Source organism: Garra rufa, chromosome 21 (assembly GCF_049309525.1).
Source record: "Garra rufa chromosome 21, GarRuf1.0, whole genome shotgun sequence".
Lineage (NCBI taxonomy): Eukaryota > Metazoa > Chordata > Actinopteri > Cypriniformes > Cyprinidae > Garra > Garra rufa.
The window spans coordinates 28,531,344-28,542,372 of NC_133381.1; the positions used below are offsets into that span (position 1 = coordinate 28,531,344).

Genomic DNA, 11,029 nt, shown 5'->3' on the forward strand with positions numbered 1-11,029 from the left:
CAAAGAATCCTGAAAAAATGTACTCAACTGTTTTAAATATTGATAACAATAATAATAAAATGTTTCTTGAACAGCAAATCAGCATTTTAGAATAATTTCTGAAGGATCATGTGACACTGAAGAATGAAGTAATGATGCTGAAAATTTAGCTTTAATCACAGGAATAAATTACATTTCAAAATATTCAAATAAAAAAAAAATGTTATTTTAAATAGTGAAAATATTTCAAAATTGTACTGTTTTTCCAGTATTTTGGATCAAATATTTACAGGCTGAAGAGTCTTCTTTAAAAAAAAATTAAAAATCTTACTGTTCAAAAACTTTTGACTGGTAGTGTAACTGAGAGTGGTTTTCTTATTAGTATTTATCTTCAAGTAATCATCAAAATAAGATGTCTATCCACATTTGACCTCCTTTGACTTTCATATTTCATGCATCTTCAGTCCCTGAATGAGATTCTGGAGTCTGTGGATGCTCCATTTGAGGTAAGTGAGGGCTTCATCCAGGCCATTTCTCTCACCGTGCCATGGGCCTCGCTGCTCCAGGACAACTGCGCACTGGAAGTGAGGGGCTTGGAGATGGTGTTCAGGCCAAGACCACGAATGGGTAGGAAACAACTTTCAAATCGCATTCTTTTCAGATGACGTGTCATAAATTTGACAAATGTTTTGATTGCAATGCTACGCATTCCCAAAAAATATATTCAGATAGAAAACTTTTTTTTTTTTAAACAGTAAAAATGTTTCAAAATTGTACTGTTTTTGCTGTACTTTGGATCAAATAAATGCAGGGATGGTGAACAGAAGACAATAATATTACTGTTCACAATAATATTACTAACATGCATTTAGAAAACACATAAGATCAATTTCCATTTCATGTTGAGTTATTGATGTTTATACAAATTGTAAATCTTTTTTTAGCATCAGGCATGGAGCCCATGTGCTGGTCCAGCTTTATGACCAGCAGTATGCAGCTGGCCAAAGAGTGTCTAAGCCAAAGACTCACTGATGATCAGGGAGAGAGTCTCCAACCTCTGGAGGGTCTGGAAAAGTTTGCTGAGACTATTGAGACCGGTATGTCTCTTCCTGTAGACCATAAAATCATTTAAATGTAAGATTTATTGGTAACACTTTACAATAAGTTTAATTAGTTAACATTAGTCAGCTACTTTAGTTAACATGAACTAAGAATGAACAATACTTCTACTTTTAGATTTATTAATCTTAGTTAATGTTAATTTCAACAATGTTAACATTAGTTTATTCCCTCTGAATTAACATGAACTAACAATGAACAACTATTTTAATTAACTAACATGAACGAAGATGAATAAATACTGCAATAAATGTATTGTTTATTGTTTGTTTGTGTTAGAACCTTATAGTAAAGTGTTACCGATTTATTTATTTATTTATTCATTGCCTGAGTGTTTTATAGAGCTACTAAATAAGATTTTATCTTTATTATTTATTCCATTTCAATGACTGATCCTTTCCCCATTCTCTCTGTTAGTGTTGAGAAGAGTCAAAGTCACTTTTGTGGACACTGTCCTGTGCATGGAACACGTTCCTGAAAATTCTAAAACTGGCATTGCCCTCGAACTTCGAATCAATAAGTAAGTTCTAGAGATGCAAGTAGATATTTATGACACTACAACATGATATGTTTTATTTTAAATCCTCACCATGCTGTCTGCACATTTTGTGATATTTAGGATGGTTTACTGTGATGAGAGTGTGGAGGAGGGCTCCAGTGTCAATATCCATCAGCCCACTACATTTGCACATAAAAACCTCACTCTGGAAGGTGCCTCTGTGTTCTGGGATGAGTTTTCAGAATCAGCACGTGCCGGCCTCAAATCATCCACCACTCAAACAGTGAGTATCTGTTCGGCTGTAATAAAAAATAATCTTGACCTCAGCCTAACTCAAACCTAGCAGTACAATAACTTAATGTAACATGTTCATGTACAATTCCAAAGCCTGCTAAGACATGTTCTTTATGCATCAAAGGAGACTGAACCCAAGCTTTCACCAAGTTGGAACCCAAAAATCATCTGTGAGCCTCATCCTCAGTTCCCAGAACCTGTGTCTTCCAGTACGCCGTTCGAGCCAGTGCAGGTGGGCTGCCTTAGCGGGAAACTGGAGCTGTCCGTGGTTCTGAAGCAAAATGAAGCCATGCCTGGAGCTAAGGTGGGTGCATATACCACACTGTTACAAATTTATTTGTAATTTGTATTCTTCCTTCGTATAAAGATATTGCACAGATTAGCTTCCTTTGAAGTAAATGGTTAGTTCACCCAAAAATGAAAATCACCCACAAGGCATCCTAGGTATATATGACTTCCGTCTTTCAGACGAATGCAGTCGGAGTTATAATCAAAATTGTTTTGGCTCCTTCAAGCTTTATAATGCAATGGATGGGTGTTTCTCTTCATCAGTCCAAAACAAGTCCAATAAAGTGCATCCATCCATAAGAAGTGCCTCACAAAGTTCATGAATAAAGGCATTTTAGTAATCACTTAGTAGTAAACGTAGTAATCTAGCTTGTGCTAACAGTTGTACACAGAAGCAGCTTCCGGTGGATGACGTAGGTTGCCGTTGCGCATGCGCCTGTGAGTCTCGTGAAAACCAATTTTTATTTACAGGAGCAAAGGAAGCAAAGTTTCTTGACTTTAGCAAAGGAAAACCAGTGTCCTCTTGGCTTCCTTCAACATTTTTCTTTACAAATCCTTGTTTTGTACTTTTAATTTGTGCCAGTTGTTTTGATCTCTCCACTGTGCGTCCGCATTTGTCACTTGTGAGCGGCACATGTGCAACGCCGTCATCTTATGTCATCCGCCCGGAGCTGCTTTCATGTACATGTTTAGTGCAAGCTAGATTAAAGTGATTATGATGTTTTAAATATGGATATTTTTCTTACAAAAACACATTGATTTGGATGGAGGCCTTTACTTACCCCCCTGAGCCGTGTGAGGCACTTTTTATTATGATTGGATGCACTTTATTGGACTTGCTTTGGACTGAAGTGAAACACCCACCCATTGCATTATAAAGCTTGAAGGAGCCAGAGCAATTTTTTGATATAACTCTGACTGCATTCGTGTGAAAGAAGGAAGTCATATACATCTAGGATGCCTTGAGAGTGAGTAAATAATGGGCTAATTTTCATGTTTGGGTGCACTAAACCTTAATCATACTTTAAGTGAATGTATTATGACTATGATTGACAACAAGAGTTTTTAAATGGTTTTTGTCTCCATTTTTGAAAGTGTTTCTATTGTCAAACTTTGCCGTCTTGTATATCTTGTATATTAATAAAACTTTGCTGTCTATGCAGTAAAAACATGAAATAATCATGAAATTGGTCCTACATGGCTGTAGCCTTCCCTTTTTCCAATACTTTAAAGCTGGTTGAATTTTTTTTTGGGATCTTTTAAGCATCCCCATACACTTTGAGACACTGTATTTGTAAAAGGATTAGTCGAAATAATAGTCAAAATGCAAAATTTAACAGCTGGTCTTTTCACAGTTGGATATTGATGGGCAGTTTGATTCTCTAATCATGCTGCTCTCACCACAACAAGTCCACCTCTTACTGGACATGTTTGGTGTTTTCTCCAGCTCAGGTTACTTTTTTTATTATTATTATTATTAATTCATATATGATATGCCCATATGGTTTTCTCTTTGAATACATTTAGCGATAAACGGTTTCCAGTGAATGTAACAACTACTTTTGTTGTTGCTTATATGCAGCCGGACAGGAGTGGTCTGGTATAGGAAAGGATAGGAAGAGTCGACCCATGCAACAGGAGGATGAGTACCGCCTCCACATGGAACTCAACCGCTGCCTGAAGAAAGAGACCATAACAGGTGCCACTGACCAGGACCTATTTGAAAGCCAGGCAACCAGAACGGTGTCCAGTAGAGGTTAGTTTAGCACAGCATGTCTTTGAATGTCTTTAAATTCTACTTTTTTTGCATCTCTAACTACATATTTAATTTGTTTCTTTCCTATTGGTCGGACAGAGGATGTCTTTTTCTCCATGGCTGATATGGACATGTCACACAGCCTATCATCTCTGCCTCCTCTTGGGGATCCGCCTACTGTGGATCTAGATTTGTCTGTAAATAGCAACTACTCTGCCTCCCTGGCAGAGTCACCACCTGGAAATGTAGCCGTAGGTCACCACTTCTCACTTTAACATTGAACTTTGTGGTTGATAGTTAGAGTTTGAATGATCAATTAACCCTTCACAAAGAGCTTGATTGACAGGTAATCTGACCAATCATAACACAAAAAACGCCATTTAGTCTGACAAACATATCAGATAGGAGAGTATAGATTAACTTCAGTACACTTAAACTTAAACTTATGTCACCATTCATTGGCTCATTATGATATTATAAATGCAAAACCTTTTTTACACATTCCCTAGACGGTGTGGGACGAGTACATGGACGTTCCAAGACAGAAGGAGAAACAGACAAATGAGATGCCACACTTTTCTAGAGATTCTCAGCTTACCCACAAGATGCTCCGGCAGACATGTATGTCCCATCATTAACTTGCCATGATTTCTGGTAATTGTTTACCCATATGACTATATTAAAACAATCACAACTTTTACCCTATGTGTTATTTCTAGCTCATCCATCTAAAGGCCACTGTGATGAGTCCAGGCCTGAGCTGGTTCTCAGGCTAACAGTGGGCAGTCTCTGCTTGTCGGTCCTTCATATCGACCCCCTCCCACCTCCAGACTCCTCCCGCAGTCATCTCGCACCAATGGCTTCAGAGTTTTTCCGTATTCTGTCTGTAAATCAACTTCCCGCTGGGAGTTTCCTCCAATCAAGAACTGTCTTTGACAAAGCCTGTCCACATGATCATCTCAGGTAAGGTTTAACTTTAAACTAAATACAAAGATAAACTAAATACAGACTGCATTTTGAGTCTGGAGTCCATTCTGAGACAGTTTCAGGATGGTGGTCAAGGAAACATTTTTGTGCTGCTCCCTACTTGTCGACTAATCATTAGTCGACAAGAAGAAGCTTGATCGAACAAAATTTTATTAGTCGCTTAGTCGCAAAAAAAAAAAAATTCCACAGAAAGTGGTGAAGTCACGCAGTTCATGACCAACAGTTCGGTAACAGCTGGTCTGTGTGGTAATACATTTACATGATCGCTAATGTTAACCTAGAAAAATGTGCGCTATTAAAGTGACTAGTGCGGTCACTTGCTCTTTGAATACTCTGTCATTTTTGGTCATAAAGATAAAATTAATACATCTTTAGAATCGGTAAAGACTTTTTAATTAATTTGATTAATGCTTAAAATTAACGAATACTAGTCGACCAGAAAAATCGTACATCCTTTACTTGGATGGCTGACATTAGATGTTAGAGATGAATGAACGGTGCGACAGCTATAACTTTGCAATCAGTCTTTAATGTCCTTAATACGATCCATTGACTGGGAAAACTGAATCAGCATAATGATGAAAGTAATACATGAAGTCACATATTCTAAAATGAGTAAATGATGTACAAAGACAACAAAATGGACCTAAGACAGAGCCTTGAGGAACTCCATACTTAACCTAGCTTGAGGGTGCTACTGAAGATGGCAGAAAACTTAAAATGCATTTTTTTTTAATTTTCAGGTTCATTGGTCAGGGATTGAAGGTGACATACGAGCACTGTCAAGGCTCCAGTGTGCGTATGTTGAACACTGATCTCTCTCTGAGCCAGATGGAGCTTTTGGAATGCCTGTACTCTACTGACAGCCACACTACGCAGAGTGGAGCCCAGTACACAGAGGTGTTTTTTGTGTCTATTAACAAACATTATATTTGCACAGAATAGTTCTCTTACATAATAACAATGATCTTTGTCTCTTGTGTCAAATATTAGCTTCTTACATTCGATGTCTCAGCCAGTACTGAATCTCCTCCTTCTATATGCCTACATTTAATCTACAAACTAACAGAACGCAGAGGCCCGCAGGTAACTTCCTGAGATATTGCAAGTCTTTTGCATGGTGCTGATGAGCACTTGCTCATATTAAAGGGTTAGTTCACCCTCATGTCGTTCCAAACCCCGTAAGACCTTTGTTTGTTTCTGGACCTGGGAACATTTCAGTTGTGTTGATGTCTACGGAGGGCCAGAGAGCTCTCGGATTTGATCAAAAGTATCTTACTTTGTGTTCCGAAGATGAGCGAAGGACTTATGGTTTTGGAACGACTTGAGAGTGTGAACTAGCCCTTATCAAAATGGCCGTATGTTTAGGTCCTTGACTGGACATCTATTCAAAGTTTCACTAGTTGTATTAATCGTTTGTTTTTACCTTTATTTATACCTCCTAATTCATCACAATTTAGTTTCTTGCAGACAGTAAACATGGTCCAACATTTTTTTTCCCATAAGGGCGGGCAGGTACGTCTAAGTACCGTACCTCGTAGGGCAGAACTGCAGGTGGAGCTGGGTAAAGTGCGCTCAGAGTGTGATGTCAGCATAGTGGACAGGCTCAACTCCCTACTCCAGCCTCAGAAATTGGTTACCACAGAGATGATGGCATCTCACATGTACACCTCCTACAATAAACATGTCAGCCTGGTGAGAAACATTAACAACTCTTTGTCTATGCTTAATTTATTTTCATTTGTTTTTGTTACTTAGCATCTTATTGTGTTTCTTTGTTTTCCTCACAAGCACAAGGCCTTTGCGGAAGTCTTCCTGGATGATAGTCGTACCCCTGCAAACTGCCACGTGTCTGTGTCAATAAATGCACCTCTACTGGTGCTAGTGGTCCGGTTTCCGATCCCAGACCTGCGCTCGGATCAGGAGAGGGGCCCCTGGTTTAAGAAGTCTCTGCAGAAAGAGCTGCTGCAGCTGGAGCTGGAGGATTTGGAGCTCAAGACGGAGTTCACTGGAGGAAACTCATCAGAGCAGACTAAGATGGAGCTCACTTTCAAAGAGCTCAGCGGTACTATTTTACAGACAGAGCATAAAGATCAAGGCATAAAAAAATTATCTTGCATTTTAGCATTTTCAGTTAATTCTAATGGAAACTGAAGGTTTTCCTGAAGGTTTCTGTATAGTTTTCTTGTTTTTTTGTTGTCTGTGAAGAATTGGCACAAGCATAATTGTCTTTTTAATATAATGGCTCCAATTCAGTAGATGACAAAAAGAAAAAGCTTATTCAATATGCATAAAAATAAAATGTTTTTTTATTACACTAGGATCATTCCAAGAAGACAAAGATCATCCAGCTGCCCGGTTCTTACGAGTAGCTAACACCATGGAGGAGGACATGACGACATCTGACTGTGGCAAATTCGACTGGCCCAGGTATGCTGTGCTCATAATTTCCTGTTTTCTTCATGGTCATTCTATAGATCTTTACTGATCAAATTTATCCAGACAGAAACTAAAATAAGTTCTGTTTGATATTCGTTCAGGGTGGTTCTTAAGGTAAACCCCATGGCTGTGCGCTCAATCTTGGAGCGTGTAACAGCTGAGGAAGAGGAGGAAGAAGCAGACGGTCACTCACAAGAGGAAGAGGAGGAAGAAGAAGGAGCCGCCCACTCCCTGAAGGATGTGTGTGATTTTGGTAAACCGGAGCCATCCCCATTTTCCTCACGCCGTGTCATGTATGAGAATGAGGAGGTATAGAGATTTTCATTGTCTGATGTATTAAGTGAACATGTTATTACTTACAGTGGGGGAAAATAATTATTTGACTCCCTGCTGATTTTGTACATTTGCCCACTGACAAGGAATCATCAGTCTATAATTTTAATGGTAGGTATATTTAAACAGTGAGAGACAGAATAACAACAAATAAATCCAGAGAAATGCATTTCAAAAAAGCTATACATTGATTTGCATTTTAATGAGCGAAATAAGTATTTGATCCCCTATCTATCAGCAAGATTTCTGGCTCCCAGGTGTCTTTTATACAGGTCACAAATGAGATTAGGAGCACTCTCCTAAAAGGAGTGCTCCTAATCTCAGTTTGTTACCTGTATAAAAGACACCTGTCCACAGAAGCAATCAATCAATCAGATTCCAAACTCTCCACCATGGCCAAGACCAAAGAGATGTCCAAGGATGTCAGGGACAAGATTGTAGACCTACAGAAGGCTGAAATAGGCTACAAGGCCATCACCATGCATCTTGGTGAGAAGGTGACAACAGTTGGTGCGATTATTCGCAAATGGAAGAAACACAACATAACTGTCAATCTCCCTCGGTCTGGTGCTCCATCCAAGATCTTACTTCATGGAGTTTCAGTGATCATGAGAATGGTGAGGAATCAGCCAAGAACTTCACAGGAGGATCTTGTCAATGATCTCAAGGCACCTGGGACCATAGTCACCATGAAAACAATTGGTGACGCACAACGGCGTGAAGGACTGAAATCCTGCAGTGCCCACAAGGTCCCCCTGCTCAAGAAAGCACATGTACAGGCCTGTTTGAAGTTTGCTAATGAATATCTGAATGATTTGGAGGAGAACTGGGTGAAAGTGTTGTGGTCAGACAAGACCAAAATTGAGCTCTTTGGTATCAACTCACTGTGTTTGGAGAAGGAAAACACCATCCCCACCATCAAACATAGAGGTGGAAGCATTATGCTTTGGGGCTGTTTGACTGATGATGAGAGGATCAGCAAAGAGGAGTGGGACAAAATCCCTCCTGGGATGTGTGCAAACCTGGTGGCCAGCTACAATAAATGTCTAACCTCTGTGAATGTCAGCAAGGGTTTTGCGAAGAGCTCAAAAACTTACTTCACTCGTTAAAATGCAAATCAATTTATAACTTTTTTTAAAATGTGTTTTTCTGTTTTTTTTTTTTTTTTTTTTTAATTGTTTTTCGGTCTTTCACCGTTCAAATAAACCTACCGTTAAAACTATGGACTGATCATTTCTTTGTCAGTGGGCAAACATACAAAATCAGCAGGGAATCAATTTTTTTTTCCCACTGACTGTATGAGTAATTATTTATATGTAAACTTTCCATCACACAGATGGTCATCCCAGGAGATGTGGTGGAAATGACGGAATTCCAGGAGAAAACTATGAGCAACTCCCGCTATATCCTTGAGCTGTTTTTCCCCAACGTGCAGCTTTCTTTGCCCAATAAAGACTTTTATGAAAAACTACACAACCGGTAATTAACAAAAACCGGCATAAACAAAACTTTTAAAATCAAAGCTTATAACTCTACATATACATCATGTACAATTATTTTTAATTTCATTCTGTAATGTGTTGTTTTTTTGTTTTTTTTAGAATTAATAACGACCTGCTGCTGTGGGAACCTACTGCTCCATCTCCAGTAGAGACAGTGGAGAACATCCCGTATGGGGTGGGTCTGTCTGTAGCCAGTCAACTCATTAACACCTACAGTAAAGACAGCTTCAGTCAGTTCAGATCTACTGGCCCTGAGGGTAAAGAAAATTTCCCTTTCTGCTCACTTAGAAATGCGTCAATGTACTTTTGATACTGCTGCCAGAACTCTGTTTTGTATTACTTTCAGATATTAATTTCATTTGACATGCTGTGTCTGTTGGTCTTTTGTTCTGAATTTTTTTCACATTATGTCTTTGAAGAGGAGGAGAGTGGTTCTGAGGAAGAAATCCTGCAGTATTACACTCCCGCTGAACTGGGTTATAGAAACAGGAGGAAGAAGAGGAGTAAGATGCAGCCTAAGAACTCTCAGAGCCTCTTTTCCATCGTCTTATCTGTTAACCACGGTCTGCTAGCTCTCCACACACAGCTAAAGGTATTACATCAATATTGCAAAGATAGTTCAATATTGAGTTATTATGTAGCCAAGTAGTGGTTAGATAGTCTTATGTAACAAATGCCAATGCTTCCAGCAGGATGATAATGGTGTGTTACCAAAAAAACACGGTGAATTCTGGATGGAGGTGAAAAACGGCACACTGTTTGGTGTGACACAGCATGAAGGCTACAAAGACCAGCATTATGTCTGCTTCCACACATCTCAGGCCTGCCTCTATCACCATGGTAAAAACAAACAAACTTTTTTTAGTTATGTTATATGATGGTCTGTACAGATTCCTGGTTATATTATTGGTAATTGTGTAAAGGCTAAAGAGAAATATATGTGCATACATATTTGTTTTAGTGCTTGTGATTTTGAAAGCTCATATCTAAGTCTAATATGCATGCCTGGTAACAAGCATTTTTGGTCTTTGGTTTATAACATCATGGTGTATTTAATTCCACAGGCACGGTGGAAGGAGATGCCCCTGGGTGGAGTGTTAATCTGCCCTGCAGGACGCGTCCTCATTGGCTGGAGCCTGTAATGTATGCGTCAGAATCTGCCCCGGAGAGGGCGTCTCCCTCTGAAGGGCTCAGTTTGGAGCCTCACAGCATGCTGTCTGTCGCTGTTAAAATTTCCTCCCACAACACAGAGCGCAATGTCAAGGTAAACCAAATAAACGCCATAGATACAGTTGAATCAAAAGTTTACATACACCTTGCAGAATCTGCAAAATGTTAAGTATTTTACCAAAATAAGAGGGATCATACCATCACTGGAATAAATTACATTTTAAAATGTGTTAAAATAGAATATTCATTATTCATTCAAACCATACATCAATGGAGAGCTTATTTATTCATTAATAAAAAAAAAATAAAAAAAGACTGGTTTTGTGGTCCATGGGTCACATTTAAAATACCCGTTGTATTTTAAATGTGACCCATGGACCACAAAACCAGTCTTTTTTTTTTTTTTTTTTTTTTAATTAATGAATAAATAAGCTCTCCATTGATGTATGGTTTGTTAGGATTGGACAGTATTTGGCAGAGAGTATTTAAAAAAAATCAATAAAAATTTAAATATTGAGAAAAACACCTTTAAAGTTGTCCAAATTAAGTTACTACTAATGCTTATTACTAATCAAAAATTCAGTTTTGATATAATTATGATAGGACACTTACAAAATATCTTAATGGAACATGATCTTAGCATAATATCCTAATGATTTTTGG

At 38.5% G+C, this 11,029-nt stretch overlaps 1 protein-coding gene across 1 annotated transcript in view; it reads left to right on the plus strand.

Annotated features, from left to right (window-relative positions):
* Nucleotides 1-11,029, plus strand: part of atg2b (autophagy related 2B) — a 31,730-nt gene that overhangs the window by 3,805 nt on the left and 16,896 nt on the right. Inside the window, exons 3-23 of the mRNA XM_073826446.1 lie at nt 444-606; nt 924-1,076; nt 1,516-1,618; nt 1,718-1,880; nt 2,016-2,195; nt 3,535-3,631; nt 3,762-3,935; nt 4,035-4,186; nt 4,445-4,556; nt 4,655-4,898; nt 5,666-5,822; nt 5,916-6,008; nt 6,429-6,617; nt 6,714-6,987; nt 7,244-7,352; nt 7,463-7,670; nt 9,031-9,173; nt 9,296-9,453; nt 9,616-9,788; nt 9,886-10,036; nt 10,261-10,530. Of these exons, the coding sequence (XP_073682547.1) occupies nt 444-606; nt 924-1,076; nt 1,516-1,618; nt 1,718-1,880; nt 2,016-2,195; nt 3,535-3,631; nt 3,762-3,935; nt 4,035-4,186; nt 4,445-4,556; nt 4,655-4,898; nt 5,666-5,822; nt 5,916-6,008; nt 6,429-6,617; nt 6,714-6,987; nt 7,244-7,352; nt 7,463-7,670; nt 9,031-9,173; nt 9,296-9,453; nt 9,616-9,788; nt 9,886-10,036; nt 10,261-10,530 (3,466 nt within the window). The remainder of the gene's footprint in view (nt 1-443; nt 607-923; nt 1,077-1,515; nt 1,619-1,717; nt 1,881-2,015; nt 2,196-3,534; nt 3,632-3,761; nt 3,936-4,034; nt 4,187-4,444; nt 4,557-4,654; nt 4,899-5,665; nt 5,823-5,915; nt 6,009-6,428; nt 6,618-6,713; nt 6,988-7,243; nt 7,353-7,462; nt 7,671-9,030; nt 9,174-9,295; nt 9,454-9,615; nt 9,789-9,885; nt 10,037-10,260; nt 10,531-11,029) is intronic.